This window comes from Glycine soja, chromosome 4 (genome assembly GCF_004193775.1).
Source record: "Glycine soja cultivar W05 chromosome 4, ASM419377v2, whole genome shotgun sequence".
NCBI classification, from domain to species: domain Eukaryota; kingdom Viridiplantae; phylum Streptophyta; class Magnoliopsida; order Fabales; family Fabaceae; genus Glycine; species Glycine soja.
The window spans coordinates 367970-389447 of NC_041005.1; the positions used below are offsets into that span (position 1 = coordinate 367970).

A 21478-nucleotide genomic window follows, 5' to 3' on the forward strand; every position below is an offset into this window, starting at 1 on the left:
GTTGCCTTCCATCATAGAGTCACAAGCACTTCCATGTGCTTCATCAATCATCATACCCAATGTCAAAGGTTGGCTTATCTAGCAGTCCTCAATCCTCGCCTTCTTTTCCATTTCAAGCATGCTACTGCAAACTTATGTCTATCAGAACAATCATTATCAAGATTAGGACCCAGTACCCTAACCCTTCTAGCCAGGTATATATATAGTTGATAAAGAAAAATAGAGAGAGAAGTGAAGATTATTTGATCATTAGATGTTTAAAATAATTTAGGTGTTAAACATCATTAATCCATATTAAACCCATTTTATGAAATTTAATGTAAGACTCAAAACTAAAACATTTATTTTTATGTTTTATAATAATTTAAAATAATAATATACTCATATTAAAAATATAATTTATATTATTTACAGTGCATTTCGATTTTTTGCTCAACAATATACACTACCTTCACACACAATGTATAATTTGGTGGTGACAAGTGATACAAGTACGCAATAATCTTGACTGAGATTACATATATAAATTAAGTTCGTTGCATGGAGTATAAGTAATCTTCTAGCCTATAACATACACAATGAAATTTAAAGGAAACCCAAAACAAAAAAGGAAAAATGCAACTATTTCATGCTATAACTAAAGCACGTTGCCACATTCTTGATGAGAGAGGCATTCAAGAGAGACACATCATCATGTAAAAGTAAAAACACTAGAAAATTAAAAGAAAAGAAGAAACTATAAGGCATCTTTGTTTGACCTTTGACGAATGGCCACATCGATTAAAAGTGCCTGAGCGCAAGTTTCGCAAAAATTAAAGCGGTTGAGCTTGAGTAACCACCATGGGGCTCCGAACCACGTGCTTCCCATCCGTCCACGAAAGGGACCCGAACACTGCCCCAGCCTGACCCAGCTCCAGATTCCGTCCATCCGCCGTCACAGTCACCACAAAACTCCGCTTCTTAACTGCTTCCGAAAATACAAGCTGCGACGGCCTCACCGTCACCGCCACCCCCTCCGCCTGCGTCTCCACCCTCACCCGATACACCGCACTCGGCGGGCCCACATTCGTCACCGTCCTGAAGAACGTCTTGCTCAACAACGACGACGACACCGGTAAGACCGCCACAAACGACGGGTAATTGAGATTCTCCGGCAAGGGCCTCCTCCGAGGACAATTCGGCGGCGATCCGGTAATGACCTGAATCAACCTGGGCCCGTAACCAATAGCACAGAGGAAGGTGACATAATCATGGGGGGTAATGTTGTAAACCAAGCCAGGGTCCATTGCGAGAGCGAGGTTGAGATGGCCAGCGCCAAAATCATAGGGCGTGGAAGCATTCCCGGTGGCTTGATCAATCATCAGAGCGTTGGTGTTGTCAAAAACCGTGGCGGTTGTCATCATGGCAGACCTTATGGCCGCGGGGCTCCAATCAGGGTGCGCCGACTTCAACAAGGCCGCTGCGCCACTCACGTGAGGACACGCCATTGAGGTGCCCGACAATATGTTGAATTCGGTTCTTCTGGTGTCGGAGTCCAACCCAGAAGGCCCAACCCCACCGGTCCAGGCCGCCAGAATGTTGACCCCCGGTGCCGTCAAATCCGGTTTAAGTATTTCCAAACTCAACCCGTTGGGCCCCCTCGCCGAAAACGACGCCACAACGGGTGCCGGTCTGATTCCCACCACGGTGCCTTTGAAATCAATTGTAGCCGTGGGGTTCGCGGAGAAATTAATGTATTCTTTGATTTCGTCTCCAAAGTTAGCACCAAGCGCACACGCGGGAAGAAGATGAGCGTCCCCAACAAGACCTTCTCCGTTGGATATTCCGTTAGCCAGAATCATTCCCACTCCACCGGCTTTCTTCACCACCAACCCCTTCGCAACCCTCGCACTACTTCCTCTGTCGCAAACCACTATCTTCCCTTTTACCAGTTCGGGGTCTAATGAGTTTTCCATGCACAGAGAATCCGTCAGAACCCCTGATTTTCCGGGGTATATTAAGGGATACATTTTCCCCTTCAACGGCTCTCCGGAGTACAGAGATACCCCGGAGAGTCTTCGTCCGTTTCCCAATATAACCTCCGCCGGAAAATCACGATCAATGGTGCCTGCTCCGACGGTTGTCAACCACGGAGCGAGGTTTGTCACCGACATGCCACTGGGCCCGTCGTTTCCACCCGAAGAAGACACAAACACACCTCTTGAAACTGCACCGTAAGACCCGATGGCAATGGGGTCAAGATAGTAAGGGGAGGAAATGCCGTCGCCACCGCCGATGGACATAGAAATGACGTCAACGCCGTCGGCCACGGCGGCGTCAAAGGCCGCGAGAATGTCAGAGTCAAAGCAACCGGAATTCTTCCAACACAACTTGTACATGGCTAGTCTTGCTTTGGGAGCCACGCCCTTTGCGACTCCAAAAGCATAGCCGGCCATGCTGGCTTCGAAAACGTAACGGCCCGCCGCGGTTGACGCCGTGTGGGTTCCGTGGCCATCCGCGTCTCGAGGCGAACGGAATTCGACGGTGTCGTTAAAGGAAGTGCCGCTTGCCTCGTGGCCTTTAGAGAAGAATCTGGCACCGATCAATTTCCTGTTACAGTTACTGGGAGAGAATCTCACGCCGCTTTCGCAAACCCCTTTCCAGCGTTTAGGAATGGGGCCCAAGTTGGAGTCGCTGAAGCTGCGGCGCTCCGGCCAGATTCCAGTGTCGAACACTCCGATGATAACGTCGGATCCGTAGTCAGTTTCGGACCACAGGCCACGCTGGTTTCTGAGGCCAACAAACTGAGGGGAGCGAGTGGTGTGAAGGTGGCGGCGGCGGTCCTCGAAGACGGCGAGGACGGAGGGGTGCTGGCCGAGAGAAGCGACTTGTTGGTGGGTGAGAACTGCGGAGAAGCCGTGGAAAACGGTGTCGTAGAGATGGAGGATGCGGGTTGGGTCTGCGAACTCGGAGGTGTACCAGTGGTAGTGTGTGGGGAAAACTGACGGCTTCGATTCTGAATCGATTCTGAAGATGAATGTTTTCGAAACTTGATACTGCAGCGCTATGGTTTGTGGGAGAAAACTAAAGAGAATAATGAAAAACAACAACAACAAGTTGCAGGAAAGGAGCGCGGGAGGATCAGCATTCCGCATAATGTTAGCCATTTGTAATACCAGTGAGTGAGTCAGAACTGATATATACACGCCCACACAGGGTCGTGGGATAACAAAATTTGGCGAATGATGCTTCGAATTTCATGGTGTGGAATGTGCGTGGTCCATGTTCAATTTATGTGCTTTAATTGCACTGTTTGCCAGAATTGGATAACCATGGTTCTGTTCAAAACACTGCCATGGGATTCCCTGATTATGCCTTAACTATTATAGTACGGTCCATGGAAAGGCTTAAGTACTTTGGATAAAAATTAGATAACTGTTTCTTCCAATTAAAATTATCATTTTGTTTTTGTAATTAGAATTAGCAATAATTTTTAAGATAAAGTTACACACACATAATTGTATTTAAGTATTTTGTATTCAATATTTTAATTGATATTAAGAATAATTTCAAGAAACAAAAATTATATAGTGAAAGAATGTTAACCCAAATAGCTCTTCACACTTTATTAGTAATCTTTAATGAATACGCTTTTATAAGATTTTTGTTCATATTCTTCAACTGTGAGGTTATCTTTTATTTTAAAATTTACTAATGAGCGTTGTTTAGATATTAACTCAAATTTCTTTGAGTGTTTCAAGCTTTTTTCACACTCATGACTCATCACGTCTCCTACTATTTCTCTTATCTTTGTTTAATTTATTTTTCCATTATATCATACCCACATGATGTGTAAAATTGCCCTATATCTTTGCTCATTGTATATCCTTTCTTTATAAGAACCTACACACTCCCTTGATGTGTCAAATGAACAGTTTACAGTTCCCATCTTTTCGCCTTTAACGTGACTTTAATTAATCTAAAATTAACATAAACTCTTATCGATGTGGGTAGGGCGAGTCATTACTTCACCATTTTCTAACTCTATTAAATTATTAAGAGTGCAATAACTCACCGCTAAATCCTTGTTGTTGAGTGTCATTGATTATGCCCCTAAATGCTCGTTAATAAAGCTTATTTAAAAAGAATGAAGTTCTCATTCCGATAAGTATTTAATAATGTCACTATATATGGCTGCTTATTTACTATTCTACTGCATTGCTATACTAGTATTTATTAATGTCACTATATACTAGTTATCCTTATTAGGAGTACTTTATTACTATTCACAGGGTATTGTATGTCAATCTCTTGTATTTAGATGAGAAAATATATTCACTATTTTATCTTGAATTCTTGGTTTTACTCAATGAAACTCCATCATATCATGAATGTGCTATGAGTTATCTTCTCACCTTCCCATGTACTTCGCGCACTTTGCTTCCGTGCATGCATGAGAATTTGTAGCCTCGCCTAATAATGTTTTTATTGACATATTACAATAAAATTGTTCATGTAATTTTCAACTCCTATCTACTTCGAGAAATAAGCTAGGTCTAAAACACTAATTTCTTCGATCTTTTTCTCCGCCACGAACTTGTATATATATATAAAAAAGTTGTTCTTTTACAAAGGAAACACTAAAAGAACAACTCATATATTAACAGAAAAGAAAAATACTTGTTAAACTTTGTTTTATTGGTGTATTCAACTTAATATACACATAATAATAAATTTAATAGTATGATGCATTATATTAATAAAAAAATATTAGTATAATTGATGTATATACTACTGTTGGTTGATTAATTACAATGTAAGCATGCCATATATGGTTGTTATTAGTGTCGTTATTGCTAGCTGTGATTGCACTACTACTACCATCAATATGCCTGTTATTACTATCAAGTTGATAATACAATTATTAATGTTTGTATTTTTTTTATTTTAATCAAATGTATTTATTTTTAAAATACTACAATATATTTTATCAAACTTAGGAATAAAACATTTATTATTAGGAATAGATACATTATTCTAGAAAACTTACATTAAAAAAATAGAAATTTTATTCTTGAGAATCTCGTTCTCAAGGAAGTAATTTAAGTGTAAGCAAAATGTTCCTTATCAAATATCATCATAATATTGAATTATTGATGATACAAAAAATAATATCATATTTACTAGTAATAATTTGTTCAATGTTTTTTTTTATCTTGTAGTAAAATGCACTTATTCTATTTATATTTTATTTTTGTAATTTATGAACAAAGGGAATTTTCTCTGTATTTTATAAATTCCAGAATATAAAATACAATTTACAACAACATTTTTATGCTATTAGATGTATTTAAAATAGTTTTCATATATATTAATACCAAAATTTTAATTTCTATTAGACCGGCTAACCCTTCAACCATATAAACCACTACAGTATAATGCTTTATTTAAAAGTAGAAAGAAGTAAGGAAAAAAGAAAGATATAAAAAAGTAATTATATATAGAAAAGATGGGGAATATCAAATAAGCGAAAATTAGTAGTTTTTTTATGTTTAATGTTAAGAGGGGAGAAAAGAAGAGAGAGAAAAAGTCAAAACTTCTCTTTATTTATTTGGCTGAGTAGAAAAATTGGAAATAAATAAAATATAATCACTTTAATTAAATGAACTTTAAACTTAGATCTTGTTTACGTGCAACTTAATCCTCAACCTTTAAAACAATGTAGCACGTTTGTTTTATGAAATCCTATTGGATTTTTATAAATATTAGTCTTAACAATATTAGATGGGAATGATATTTTTGTGCATTTCAAAAAAATGTGTTGTTAATTATTGAGAATTTTTTATATTATTGAGAATGTTTAAATATATGTTTGGTTAATATTTTTTTTAGGAATATATGTTATGTTAACAAAATATTATTTTTATTAAAGACATTATTATATTTTATATCAACTATCAATTATACCATAATTTGATGTTACATGACTCGCGCATCATTTAAACATGCACATATGAAATTAAATTCAAACTTAAAACACAATTAAATATGCTTTGCTTGTTGTATAATTTTCACTGGATAGGAAACAAACCAAGAAGAATTATAGAAAAAATGTAAAATAAAATTATAATTTACACATTAACAAGGAATATACACGATAATGAGAATAATAAAATTGATAGTAAGTAGAAAAGTAATTGATAGTGAATATTAATAGTACTTTTACCTAATAAATACATAAATCTACATTTTCTCCTCTTTCCATGCCAATCAAATCAATATAAAAATGTCGTCTTTCTAAAATAAAACATGATCAAATTTGTTTATTATTATCTTCTAATAAATTTGGAAAAACATATTTTTATTTTTATATTTCTAGATATTTAATAAGATTCCGTTAAAGAAACTTTCTCCCTATCTTATTTCTTACTGTTTTAAAAGTTAGCAGAATGAGTTCCCTATTAAGTTTTTAATTAAATATTGATGAAATGCATAGTCTTTTTCATTTAAATAAAATCTTAGATTGGATTGGGGCATTTGATAGATTGGATCATCTTTAGGCAATAAAAAAAGGGTTGATGAATCTACACCATATATTGTAATGAGTGATTTTGTTTCATCGTTTGTTGAGCTTTGAGATGCCCACGCTCATCACGGCGGAGCATTCAATTACGGCTCCTGAGACCTTCAATGCTGACGTCATCTGTGCTGGAAACAACAATTCTTATAAATCATGGACGCCTTTGACAATCATTCATGGCGGGGACTACCTTCCAAATTATAAATGTTTTGGGTTTTATCTCTTAAAAGTTACACTTTATTGAATTTCTCTAATTTGATAAATATATTATTTAAATTTAATTAATTATTAATTAATTAATCCATACTTTGATAATTTTATTAGCTAACTAAATAAATATTGAATTATTTTATCATAAAAAATCTACTATTTTTATTTTGATATTAAGATAAATAACCTAACTTTATTTAACAAGGTTTAATTATGATTTTTGTGATATAAAATAAAATACCTTTTTAGCAAATTCTTATCCATATTATTTTTTTTATCATTCTTATCCATATGATTTAAAATCAAGTTTAAGAACCACTCATAAAAACATTATAAATTATTTTCAAAAGTTAAGGTAAATTCACTTGTGATTTTTTGTTGCTTAAAATTGGATAGAGTCACTTATTTAAGCTATTATTCCTTATGAGAGCATCTCCAATAGAAAAATTCATTTTGAGATCTTAATTGCTTTTTTGGTGGAGAGAGTGTTACATTACTCTCATATTTCTTTCATTTTTTATCCTGCTCCAATAATAAATCTTAGCAAGATCAAATCTTGAGACTAAGATCCCTTTGCAAGATTTTGTGTTGGAATGCTCATGCTATGAGTTGCTTATCATTTGCGTTCAATATAAATAGAGAATATGAAACATTAAATTCTAAGAGAATATTTGTGAGTTAAATAATTTATCAATAAAAACTCTTATTTATAAAAAAATTAATTAAATTACAAATATAAAAAATAAAATTCATCTCTATGATCTGTCATGGCAGATATGATTTTTAAAATACTTATAATAAAAATCATCAAACTTATAATATAGATCCATTTATGATTAGATGATGGCTTAAAGATTATTATAATTATCAATACATACACTATATTTTCTTTTGAGGTCTAAACTAACATTATAATTTTGAAATAAATCAGATGGATTTTTTAATTTTTTTTCTCCTACCTTATGATTACAATACTTTTTTTAACCAAAGCAAAAGTGTCTAAAAATGTAACTCTAAAGAAATAAAAGGTTACCCGTTACCCTCAACAAAAAAGGTTGGATTTGAGCCTTTTTAGGTATAAAACTGTGATAGCTTTCACAGGGTTGGACAAATGCTTCCTCTAGAGACACGTTAAGAATAACCTAGCCCAAATTAAATAGCCTGTTCAGTTCAGCTTCACCGGGTCGGGTGGGTCGATTAGACAAGGAATCGTCACTAGAGTGATTTATTTAATTCTTAAAATCAATTTTATCAAATACTAATATAAAACTGCTTAACTAGTTTAAAACCATGTAAACCTTAAAGTCAAATTTATTCTGTGTATAAATTAGAGTATATACACGTTCGAAAAATAAATAAATTAAGAGTATATAACTTGGAGATTAAATCACGTAAGTCAATTTACTTGTTTGCCATTACAAACGGACGTTCAACGAAAAAAGATACAAATTCTTGTTTCCATGCTCTGGAAAGTGCAAATACGTGTTTTCAAAACAGTAAGTCATTCACTAGTTTCACTCTTTCAATTAGATCAGCGTTTATATTTTCTCTTTCCTTTATTGAGTGTGACATTCATTCACAATATCTAAGACGTGAAAAGTTTCTTTATTCTTTCATTTAAATTGGTATTAAATTTTAAAACAAAAAAATCACATATATTTACAAAAAAAGTCTAATATATACCTCTCTTATTTAAAATAAAAAAACTTCTTTAAATATTTACTTGAAGCCTTACTTATTATCAGGCTGATCCTACATTAAGAAATGGTGAGTCTTTCTATTTAATTATATATGTTTCACACAACCTAATTTTAGGAGTTAATGTGGTAAAAATAAATCAATGGGTAGATCAGAAGACTAATGCAAAATATATTAATGGATGATAACAAAATAAAGACATATGAAAGAGAAAAATTAATAATTATTATACTAATGTTTTAATAATTTGTATTCTATATTGATAATCATGTATATATATGTACTAGTTGACTATCATTTGGACACTTAACATGTCAATTCAACCCTTTTAATAAAGTTAAATGGCACCAACTAATAATAAAACTACATTGATTCACAACTCACAATGTAAGAATAATCTTTTCATTTTTTTTTAATTCAGGTACTAATTTGATTAATCATTTCATATTTAGAGACTAAACCAAGGTAACTTAGTAGATCTCTTGAATTGTACAACTCAGGTCTGACTATATTAATAGTACCAATATATTTGATAATAAATAAGATTTTCAGATACATGTTAGCCTTAAAGTTAAATATATAGTGGATTTTTTTATGACACAATATTAGAAGATTTATTGCTACCATCAATATGCAAATTGGATATCGATGAAGAATATAGTGACTGTAATTGATTGTGAATTATCGACAACCCCTTCATAGCCATCTTAGATCCATACCAGGAATCATTTCTTAAATGAATATGTTAATTCTTTAGTTTAGTTGAATCAAAATAACAGAAATAAATGTAGACAAAAGTAATAATTGAATTAAAATTGTAATTTTTTTTAAAATAGGAGATGAAATATATCTATTTTAAAATAAAAAGATCAAAATTTTAAATAAAATAAAATAGAGAGGCTCAAAGTTGTATTTATATAAATTGATGAAAAATTTGTGTGAAAGTAAAAATGGAGTAGTGTATTACATGTAATTGTGTAGAGAGCGTTTTTGCATTTTGTCCTAGATTTTATATTAAATTACCATCAAGTAAAACAACAATAATAACATAATCGACGATAATGATTTTGTTATGTTATTCATGATGGTAAGGGTAATAATTAAAAATTGAATAGTAGAAAAATTATAGCTGAAATAGAAAAGATGAAATGTTATATTTTTAATTGAAGTTTCCATTTTAAATTAAACCCTTAATTATTATTATTATTATTTGTCGTAGTTAAGAATGAACATTATGCATAAAAGCATTGATTAAATCAATCAATGTTAACACATCAAGTTAGTTTATAAAAAGTTAATCTACCCTTTTACTAACAGTTTTCATAATTTTATGGTTTTAGCTAGCTATTGCATACATGGGGTAACCACATTATTAGATATAGTATATTATTGTGATTTAAGATTACATGCCCCACATACATTATATATCACATTGAACATGCCAGCCAAAGTACTGGGTGATGATACAAAACGATAAGAAAGGAGAGCACATGTCATGGGAGCTGCTAAATTAAAACTACTCAACGTGGAACCACATCTGAACTGAAGATAAAAGGACTCTCGTATTTAATTTGAATCTCTATCTGTCTATTTGGCTATGTCTCTAATTACATCGAATCCCATCTCAGTTGGATCTGTGGCCTGGAGTTCATAGCTGATTCCATCCAGCGCTCTTCTCAGCCCATCCTTCGAAGTTGCGTATAGAATCTTTGCTCTAATCCTTGATGCTGTTGGAGACCTGATCATATATATTATAAATATTTCAATTCAAATTCAATCATGCATATTAGATAATTAAAGCAAATCAATCCCCCACTCGGGTCCCCCCCTACCATCTGAAATCATCATATAATTGTACCTAAAAAGAACTTTCATTTTGTTTCCTCCGCATAAATTATTGAGCCATTATATGCAACATTATTACAACAACTGTTAGAGACGACATAACTCATAATTAAAATAGCGCCACCAGACACTGGGTAGGCTACTTTTGTTTTGTTTGTATGCATAAAACCACGGATCAACAGCAATAAAACATAGGATAAGTACTAAGAAAAAGAGGGTTAAAAGGGTAATTATGAAAAACAGATGAAGAAGCACCATGCAATGAAGAAGATCTTGCTCTTGCGGCAGTTATCAACGGTGACAAAGTCGAAGTCAAAAACCGCGTATCGGCAATCATCGGTGGGCAAGGAGGCGGTGAGATCATCATAGCCCTCGGTGGGGCCACCGAGTTTATCAACGGTGACGAGCCTTGATCCTTCGTCGATCTTGAAAACAATGTATCTGTGCTCCTTCTTCCATTTCATATCCATGAACGAGTTCTTGCACTCATCTGTAACCCACATTCCAGTCGTCGCCTGATCAGAAGTCAATTCACAAATCAACATCAATGAACTAGCTAATTAAGTGATCTAATAAATTAAATAAGCAGATAATTAGAGTAACATTACCATCTTGAAAGCCATCGCCATTTTTTCCGAAATTTCAATACTGTTACTGTAAATGTAAAATGGTTGGTCGGGTGGTATGAGAGCTGGCCCTATATATAAAGTTTAGCTCCTCAAATGCCATTCATCTTCCCTCCTATTTACACTTTTGTCCTTTGCCTTATCTAAACTTTCTTTTTTACTTTCTCCAACTTTTTATGTATGCTCTCAATTTATCACATTAAAAAACATGGATTAAATATTTAATTATTTCTTTACATTTATTTAATTAATATATCATTTCGTTTATTAATTATAATTATAATTCGATACTATAAATATTTAAAATATGCTAGATAATCAATAATTAAGTAAAAGAATGTTGTAAATTCTTTAATATCTTTTGATTCTTATCTATAAAAAATTTTAAATATTTTTTAATCAATAAATATTAATTTTAACTTTTAATTTTAATATAATATTAGAGTCACCGTTACAAAAGTAAATAAATATTTATTTTTTCATTTACGTAACAAGGAATCTGCTTTTAGGTTGTATTTTTTTTTTTATCTTTACACTGAAATTAATCAATCTAGTCTTCTGAATAAAATATCAATCATTCACACACACATCTGGCAATCGATTAAATTTTAGAAATAAATTTTTGAAGAAGAATCGTTACAACTATACAGTTATACAGCAAGTCAAACGTAAATGTTCTTGGACCTGCAGTACAAATAAAAATAGTTAGTGAACGAAGTTACTTTGGAACGACGTGCTTATATATCATTGGACCAGTACAAAAATGAAAAAAAGAGGTTGGATCATGGATTGATATTATAAAAAAAAAGGTGGATCGAAACTTACCCATTATTTGGTAGAGTTGAAATAGAGACAAAACATATGATAATTTTTTTTTCCAAAATTTAGTGTGGATTTTATATTTCTTATAAACTATTTTTTAATTTAAATATTTACTTTATATTTTTTTATACTCTATTTCCATCATTTTTACCAACAAAGCATAAGGGCATCAATTTGTGCACAATCTTTCTTGATATCAAATCTACGGAATGAATTTGTACCATTTGGCCTTTTCTATTTGTTTACAGTGAATAATGCAAATTAATTTTAATCATTTAAAGTACACAAGTATTTCTTATGAAGTTCAAGCCTATATATAACTTATTCAGTCCATTTCCATACACAGATACATACAAGTAACTTGTCATATTTAGTGAGGCAATCATTAATTTTTATTCATAAAAAAATTAAGAATCAAACTCAGGTATCAAATATCAAAGAATTCATAAAAATTCATATATATACAAAACTAACTAAATTAGATTCTTTTAATAACAAAAGGATCATTTTAAATAGGAGAATAAGAGATAGTACTATCTCTTATTTCATGTGATCACATAAAAAAAGTCTTAGTACTTTTTTTAAATGAACTACCATTTTAGTCTTCAAAATTGTGTGGCAATATCATAATAATCTATAAAATTAGTAAAATATCAAATAACATGAATGTGTGTTTTAATCTCCGCTATATAGGTTAAGATATAATCATCGATATTTTGTTCTACCTCTCATATATAAATTATATAAAGTTTAAATCTATCAAAATTATATTTATAATATAAGAAATAATATTTGGACACACCTGTGCAATGATTGAGAGGCATCGTTAATTTATTTTAAATAATAATAATAATATTTTGCAAGGTAACTAAAGTAATTTTTTGAAAAATAAAACAAAAAAAAAAGTGTACAAGTAACACCTATCGTTAAATTTTTTTAAGAAGTTTGCTAGATATTCTAGTTCCAAAATTTCATATAATGCACAAACCATCACGGGAAACATACAACTATATTTGAAAAACTTTAAAAAATATGAAAAATAACTTACCAATAAAGAAGAAAGATGATTGGCTATTTTAGGTCACTTTTACATATTAAATACCAATGGGTCTATTGTGAAACATTTTATTGACATGGGACTTTTTTCGAACCATTGACTAGCGATATTTCGTAGGCATTTTTACAGAGGAAATTTAATACTATAAAACAAAGATCTAATTCAATTTTTTGAACTTGTCGAATAATTTGTTGCCGTTTCACCAAGGAAGCTCATCTTTCCATATCCCACTGGCTCTTGGGTATCTCTCCAGAGTCTGCAATAACTACCTTCTTTCTGGGTTTCCCATTGTAGGTTCCAGCACCCCCTTCAATTGCAAACACAGTATCCATGCCTTGGACAACCTTGCCAAAAACAACATGTTCTCCATCTAACCTGGAAAGTTCACAAGCCAATTGATATCAATTTCTCATAACTAGATACTCTATAACTTGTAAATTATGTCGTTTCTGCATACAACATTATCAAATAGTCTACACCATGAACTGACAGGACTCAGAATTATCTGAACAATTTCCCTGCATGGCAGAATAACTTACCAAGCGGTCTTCACTGTTGTAATAAAAAACTGTGAGCCATTGGAATCAGGACCTGAATTCACCATAGAGACTACACCTGCAACAGAGCAGTAGATTTACAGGGAAACAGCTTAATCGTACACCTCAAAAATAAAGAAAAATGTCAAGTTATTTTTTTTTCAAAATTAAAATTCTTGCATCCAAGCATATCTGTTACAGACCAGCATTAGAATGGTTTATCTTGAAATTCTCATCAGGAAAAGTGCCACCATAAATTGATTCATATCCTCTACCATCATGATGAACAATGTCACCGCCCTGAATCATGAAACCTGATATTATCCTATGAAATGGTATTCCTTTGTAATGAAGTTTTACACCACTGGCATTCTTTCCTTTCTCCCCTACACGATATGCAATACTCATGATTAGTAAGTAAAGTGCAAACAAGATGGAGGTTAAATTAACAAAACAAAATGAAGACTCCAAGTACCTGTGCACAAAGCTCTAAAATTTTCTGCAAACCGAAGATTTTCAATCAATTAAAATTGCAATGCACAAGGATAGTACAAGCATACTTGTGTAAAATGACATCATATCCAATGAGGTAGCTTCATCAGGCATATTTTTGTGTTAAATTTACTGAAAAAACTGAAGTCTAGACATAAAGGATAACTCCAAGTCACAAACTTTACAATTTCTACTAAGGGGTCTGCTCACCATTGATTCATGTAAAAGGGAACTTCGTTTTCCTACTTAAGTAAAGTACGTTACAGACTAAAGAATTGGATTAGGAAATCAATAACATACCCACAGTTTTTGGTACAACTTTGCCATATAATCCAATGAGAATCCTACCTGCAGAAATTAGTACATTGCAAATGATAAGTTGTGGCTTTTATCTGTCCACGTCCTCCTTCTAACCAAATTATTTAGTAAATTAATCAATTTGGTCCAAATGAGAATTGGTTCAAATTTCTAAAAATTGCTCCAAACCTAGACGCTGTCCATCAATATCAACATCCAAGAATACTCTATCTGTAATTTCAAGTTCTTCTTCTTTCTCTTCAACCTACAACAATAAAGGTGAATTTTCAAAATATTACAACTATTGACAAAAACACAATAACCAATCAAGATGGGAAATAAAAAATATTAAATGAATGAACCATCAATATTCAAACAAACTATCACTAAAACAAGTGTAAATTGTGAGGGTTATGGCTAGTTCTCTTAATAAAAGTGTACAACCATAAAGGGATGAAGCCAGTTTATGGAGAAAGCAATGAACCTCCATTGACTTTTTTACTTTTATTCATTAATATATTAGTGGTTTACCAGTTTTGTCCCAACGTTGTTAAAAAAATTTCTCTCACACATTAAGTTTATTTAGTCCGATGCTACTAACTTTTAACAAATAAAGGACATATAAAAATTCAATAAAAAATCCAATGACACTTGTCCCATGTGAGCATTCATCAAACTATATCCTCAAATTCCCAAGTCCTTTCATCATTGGATCCATTACTCAAAATTTTTAAGTCCCTCACTGTATATGTATAATGTGGTGGAGGAAAGAACTTGCTTTGTATTTCGAAGGTTCAATCCATTAAGAACCAACTCTGCTTCAAGTTTACTTTTTAAGGTTAAAGCTTATGAATGGCTTCACTATATCTCTTAATGCTTCTTCAACATGTCCTTTGGAATTGAAGTATCGACAAGCACATTTCTGATTCGTTTGGTTAGAAGCAAAGACAATACACAACCTACTCCATCATATATATTATTCTTATTTGCCTTCCAAAAAAAAAACACACTCCATCATATACAAATTAATTTTTTTTCATTAGAAAAGTGAGAGCTGCAAGCATATAACTCCTGACCAGTAGATCGAAGTCTGAAATGGGCTCTAATACCATATCAACAACCAACATTCCTAAAATCTTAAGGTGTTAGCTAAATCCTTGTGGTTGCCTTTAGTATAACTCTAAGAAGATATTGGCTTCTGATTGCAAGTCACATCTGAGATATTTATTTGGGGCACACCAAGGAGTAACAAGTGCCAATAAAAAGATTGAATGGTAAACAAACATAAGGGGTTAATTCCGACATCTCCCTATCAAGTTCAAACTATAAATGGAAGTATATAAATAACTCTTGTAACCAAATTTGTCAAAACTTAAGAGTTTATGTAAATTCGTGGAGACTCTCCAAGTCAACTTGTAAACTAGAAAAAGTTTACCTAATATAAAAATAATATTTAAAACACCTATTAAAACTGATTCAACTAATAATATGGTGTACCAATTTAACAAGGTTCAAATCAATTTAAAACCAATTAAAACTGGGCCACAACTGTTTAATACATAGTCATTCAAATATGCTACTCAAATTGTTTACCGTATTAGTTCACTAGTCAGACCAGCTAGCCCTGCCAGTGTTTCAAAATACTAGTTTCTGGCTCAAAAATGCTGCATTGTGGGAAAAAATAATGTGGCCCAAAAACTTGCTGAGTTGACTCACAAGTTTCACATCCATGCATGCAACATTGATTAACCCCCAAGTATAATTTACTTTTCCTTCTTAATGGCAAACTTCACTAAAAATTTCGTACCCCATTGCCCGGAGGCTCTTCGCTATGCGAAGGTATGGGAGAGGGATGTTGTACGCAGCCTTACCCTTGCATATGCAAAGAGGCTGTTTCCGGACAAACTTCACTAAAAATTTAATAAAATCAAATTCAGAACTTCCTTTCTTGATAAAACTCAACCAAGACAAATGGACACATGGTAGAAGTAGAATCATACTTCAGATATTCCTAAAGAATCCATAAGCCACATAGGTAGATATAATAACAGAAAGTACTCAGCACATCATAAGAGTTCTCTCGACCATGGTAATCCTTATATCTAAACTCCAAATGTTATCCAAGTATAACATTAGTAATATGGAAGTCATTGTACAATCAGCCTCAAATGGTGATCACAATACTTCTGTAATCTACCAAGCAATCAAATGCACTATCATACATAAAAGGAAAATTTTTCTAGTGCCGTATTTAAGATTTTTCCTTCTCATCAATATGTCCCAAAGTCCACTTCCTCTTTTGCTTATCTAAATGCCTTTGTATGTGTACTCTTTGCTATGTTAATATTTTGTTCTACTATCTGCACTCATCACAACTTATCAATCTGAAGACTCAATTTGCCAATGTATCCCTACCCTCCATCATCAGTCAAAGCCATCAGAAAGCATGCAAAAGATCATCACCATTCCCCAAGGTAGCTAAACAATTTGCCACAAAGAAAGGGGTGGATTACAATGCAAAGGCTGGCAACAACACAATCTGCAGTATCAAGGCTCAAGCCATATCATAACTGAATATGAATGCATGTGCCCACCAAGCAGTAAAAGAGTTACAACAATTACCACAACAAGATCAAAATTAATCAGAGAGCCATACTGCAATGCATAAGCTAAAATTTGGTTGCATTTGCTTCATATCAGAAAGTAAAAGTAAAGAAGGAAAGAAATTGAATTGCATCTAAAACAACTGGAACCACCCATTCAATCAATCAAATCAAATTCAAAGGAAACCGGCCCATTAGATTCAAAGTGCCAAATTCAATAATAGATCAAACAATGTAGGCGAAATCCGGTTCAACTATCCGAACCAAATCCACAAGGCAAATAAACAAAGAAAAGGACCATACTCGTTTGGAACCAGATAATGCGAGAATCAAGAAAATTGAGAGAACAACTATGAGAAGGAGGCATCGCGGTTGAATGAGAAACGAGATCGCTCTATGCATTGCTTCGATACCCACAATGCTGAGTCGCATCCGATCCAATCACAAAAAAATCGCAACTTTGTGATCCTCCATCGCAGAGAGTTTACTGGGTTGGTCTCGGAAACGTTCTATCCCCAGTGACAACAAAAATGCTACAATGCGCAGTCGCTGAAGGTTGAAGAAGGTTCCAGTTGCAGTATATAGGCGCTGCAAAGGGCATAAATGTGCAAACCAAATAAAATAATAAAAGTTATTTGATTTTAAAATCAAAGCACAATGTAGTAATTTTTTATGCTTCCAACAGAAGCTGTCATGCATGCAGTCATGCTTTGGTTCAGGTTTGGTTTACGGGGAAATTCTATTATATTGTATGAAGGGGACACGAGTGGACCCCGTATGTAATGCTATTTTTTATTTATTTATTTATTGAAATTGCTACATTAAAAAAATGATTAACTTTTATAAATTTTCATTGTTGTATAAGTTTCCACCAATTTCATTTTCATCTGAATTAATCTTCAAATTTTGAAGCAAAAGAAGCTCCTATTCATTGACAAGATTGTCACACATGACGCAACACAACCATAATTAATGTGAGATCTTCTGTATACTCTTAATTTCAAGGAATGTCCTGAAATATTATAAAATATATTTTGTTAAATAATTTTAATTATTTTTAAAATTATCAAATAATTTTTATTCTGAGATAATAAACTTCTTTTAACAAATTATTTCTTTTAACTTTTTTGTCTTAAGAATATTAATCTACCTTTTTATCACTCGAGATATTAGAATGATTAGTCCTGAAATTAAGGACAGGTTTTTATTTTGGTATGTGAGCTCTTTTTATTGAGTTTGATCATGCCGTGCATTCCATGATTTTTTTAAAGACCGGAATATTCTTCATTCAGAGGTAATGTTACTTGAATTAGCTATGATTATTATAATAATAAAATATTGGCTTAATTGCATTTTTTATTTTTTTTGACAAAGTTTTATTTCTAATAAATTAATTTGATAAATTTTACCCTTATTTTTTTAGAAAAACTTATAAACTTTTCCTTCTATCATTATGCTAACATGATAAACTAAAACAATTATATTTTTTATTCTCAAACTTTTTATCTTAAACAAATACATATATGGAGAGAATCGAGGAGGAAGAAGCTCAAGTTTTTTTTTTTTGGACAGATTTTATCTCTTTTTTTTTTTAACTTTTTTGGCAAATTAGGCCTAAAGTTTTCAATCTATATCTACCGTAATTATATATTTAACTCATGAAATTAAAACAACCAAATTAAGCTATAATAGCATCACAACAATTTATTCATATGCTGAATAGTGAGCATTCCACAATTTAACAATTCCGATGAAGCCTGTAAAAAAATTCTGATGAAGAAAATATCTGTCCTCATCCTTATATCTTCTAATGAAATTTCCTCAAGTGTCATTTCCCTTTATAAATCCTAGCAGGATCTAATAGAAAAAGTTAATTAAGTTTAGAAAAGTTTTAACATATTAAATATAATTTTTAAGAATTATAACAAGATATTTGTTCGAATTAACTTAAATTAGAATTTCATGACTATTGTAAGAAAAAAATGAATTATGGGCTTTCAAATTACAATGTCAACCATGCTTGATTTCTCCGGGTTTATTATTATTTTTTGAAGAGTTGATTTCTCCATTTAAACAATTTTTTAATCTTTAGTCAAGAATTATAATAAATAAAATATGGTAGTGAGCTAGATTAATCCTCATATTGGCATGATAATTAGGTAATTTTGATATATCGCCGATATTTGTTTACACTATTCACTAATTAAAATTTATTTTGAATATGATTGAATTAAATTAAACAAAAATATATATTATTTTAATATTTGATTCAGATTACTTTTGCTTCAAAGATCGAATCATACTCCACTATGATCCATGAACACCCCTGTTTATAGTGAAAATATAGAAATCTAGCCAGTAATTAATGAAAAATAAATATTTTTCATATTTTAAAAGAAAGAAGCAAATATATTTAATATTTATAAAAATTTAAAACACATTTATTTCAACAAGAACAATGTCTGTAAGTCTTTTAATTGTATACGACTTAGGTATTAGATTCGATGTGCTCTTCTTTGCAGCTAAAAACTTCTTTAAATGTCTTATACGTCATAGCAAGTGAGTATGTAATAAGTTGGATTCCAGTGACATTTAAAGACTTATGGCTATGTATCTATAATGTCTATTAATTTATGTTAATGCTAAGCCCGACCCATTGATAATTTATTAGCCATAACGGGACACAATCCCTCGAACACCAAAGTTAAGAGGCAGAAGTAATTAGAGAATGAGTATGATGTTTTGTATAATGGTAAACATTCAATTATTTTTTTATTCAATAAATAAAAAATTAAAAAATGTGATAAATTTAAAATAATTATAGAATAAATAAACAATGTGATAAAAAAAATGTTAAATTAAAAAAATATTATACGAATAATATTACTGATAAAATTTTAAGTTTTTTTTTGTTTTTATGGAATAATACCAAATTAAGGCTCAGCCCACCTCACTCCCTCTTTTTACCATACGTATTTCGCCCATGGCACCAGGAGATTTAAGCTATTTTAGCTATTTCTTCACATTGTTTTCTATATCTATTAATAGGTGTTGTTTGATTCTTTTGTGTCTATATTTCTCTTGATTCATATTTATTGTAAGGCTATTATATACTTATCCCAACTAAAGACAAGGGAAAAAATGTAGTGATGGGGATAGTGTCTTTACCTTGGTTTAGGGGGATGAAAAAAGTTGGAATTTTTTTGTTTTCATATTTAGAAGCAAACAGGCCCTTATAAAAATGGGAAGAAGAAGCATAAGGTAAAAATAAAAGAAGAAGAAGAAGAAGAAAAAAGAAGAGCATTAAGGAAATCAAATAAAGAGAAAGAAGATGGCTTGTTTTGTCCCAAGAGACCTTCTCTTGTTGTGTCTCTCAATACTCATCGTCCTTCCCATAGCCCTTACCTCAGGCCCTGACGCAGCACCCCTGACCCACCATGGGGGACGCTTGCTCACTGGAAACTTGAACGTTGGCATCTTATGGTACGGTCCAATTCCAAAGGCCCAAAAGAAAGCGATATTGTCCTTCTTAAGGTCCCTGAACATGAAGACACCTGAACCTGATGCTGCCAACCAACCCCAAGTCTCATCATGGTGGAACATTGTGGAGAGCTATGGAGCTGCAGCTGGCAATAATAATATCCCGGTGAAGGTGATAAACCAAGTTTTTGATCCAAATTACTCTTACGGGAAAGTCCTGATCAAAGATTTCATTAAGCCCCTCCTTCCTAAGGCCACTGGTGGAAACCCAAACACCCTCGCTATAGTCATAGCCTCCAAGGGCGTGACAGTGCAAGATATGTGTGCCGGATCATGCGCCCAACACGGTCTTATTGAAAACCAAGTTTATGTTGCTGTGGGGGACCCAGAGGAGGAGTGTCCTGAATGCGCATGGCCATTCCTGGCGACCAAGGGCAAGACAGGTGCAACGATGAAACCACCAAATGGGAATGTTGGAGCAGATGTCATGGTGAAGTTGTTGGCAGGTGGCTTGGCCGGTGCAGTCACAAACCCATTCTGGGACGGGTTCTACGCAAATGCACACGGAGACCATGTCTTGGAAGCCACTAGCAAGTGCCCTGATATTTTTGCAACAACCAAGCTACCCGTGGACCCTCGAAATGGAGGAGCCTTTAATGCTGTTGGCGACAAGGGTACCAAGTTCTTGCTCCCTGCTATTTGGAACCCTAAAACTTCTTCCTGCTGGACTCCCCTCTAACCCATCTCCTTTCTTTCTTTTCTATCACTCTTCTCATAAACATTTTTTATGACATATATAATTAAAGACTAATGTTTTTTTGGACACTTCATTGTGCAAATCCTATTGGGAGTAACTAAAAAGTCTGACGTATTCTTATTATTGAGTAGGGTAAAAAATACAGCATATGCTACATTAAAAATGTAGTATATTTATGTTTAATCTTCACTAAAAAGGTTAACAATTTATTTAATTGATTTTAATAAAAAGTATGTATATCACACTAAAAATATTTTCCAACAAATTATTTATGTTTAATTTTAAATATACGAAATATTTTTTTTAACATATATAAACACTACTTTTCTCATATATTGAAGCAATTCATGCAATTCTCAGGTATTAATGCCCAGTAAGAAACAAATTATCAACAAAGTTCAATACAAATAATAAATAATTAAGTTTCTTAAACATACTAAAAAAAATATAATTTCTTGACCGTGCAACAAACATATAAAAAATATTTTATTAGAAA

General features: G+C 32.5%; 4 protein-coding genes across 5 annotated transcripts; 1 reads left to right on the forward strand and 3 right to left on the reverse strand.

The window, feature by feature from the left end:
* Window positions 1-492: 492 nt before the first annotated feature.
* On the reverse strand, window positions 493-3344 carry LOC114408400 (subtilisin-like protease SBT1.6). The gene has a single exon (XM_028371437.1). It carries the CDS (start codon window positions 3144-3146, stop codon window positions 813-815), a length of 2334 nt encoding a protein of 777 aa, XP_028227238.1. The 5' UTR covers window positions 3147-3344; the 3' UTR covers window positions 493-812.
* A 6475-nt stretch (window positions 3345-9819) lies between these two features.
* On the reverse strand, window positions 9820-11039 carry LOC114408401 (actin-depolymerizing factor 5-like). Its single transcript, XM_028371439.1, has 3 exons — window positions 10921-11039; window positions 10568-10827; window positions 9820-10205 (listed from the first exon to the last, which is right to left on the reverse strand). The coding sequence occupies exons 1-3, from the start codon at window positions 10939-10941 to the stop codon at window positions 10055-10057; spliced, it is 432 nt and encodes a 143-aa protein (XP_028227240.1). The 5' UTR covers window positions 10942-11039; the 3' UTR covers window positions 9820-10054.
* A 1765-nt stretch (window positions 11040-12804) lies between these two features.
* On the reverse strand, window positions 12805-17425 carry LOC114408402 (peptidyl-prolyl cis-trans isomerase CYP21-1-like). Of its 2 annotated transcripts, XM_028371440.1 has the most exons (7): window positions 17049-17425; window positions 14332-14407; window positions 14146-14193; window positions 13829-13852; window positions 13557-13739; window positions 13357-13432; window positions 12805-13192 (listed from the first exon to the last, which is right to left on the reverse strand). In XM_028371440.1, exons 1-7 carry the CDS (start codon window positions 17175-17177, stop codon window positions 13030-13032), a joined length of 699 nt encoding a protein of 232 aa, XP_028227241.1. In that variant the 5' UTR covers window positions 17178-17425; the 3' UTR covers window positions 12805-13029. The 2 variants fall into 2 exon arrangements, with proteins under 2 accessions (XP_028227241.1, XP_028227242.1); XM_028371441.1 differs by lacking the exon at window positions 13829-13852 and having other exon boundaries at window positions 17049-17410.
* Window positions 17426-20020: 2595 nt separating this feature from the next.
* Window positions 20021-21226, forward strand: LOC114408039 (protein EXORDIUM-like). Its single transcript, XM_028371164.1, has one exon. It carries the CDS (start codon window positions 20077-20079, stop codon window positions 20962-20964), a length of 888 nt encoding a protein of 295 aa, XP_028226965.1. The 5' UTR covers window positions 20021-20076; the 3' UTR covers window positions 20965-21226.
* Window positions 21227-21478: the final 252 nt, after the last annotated feature.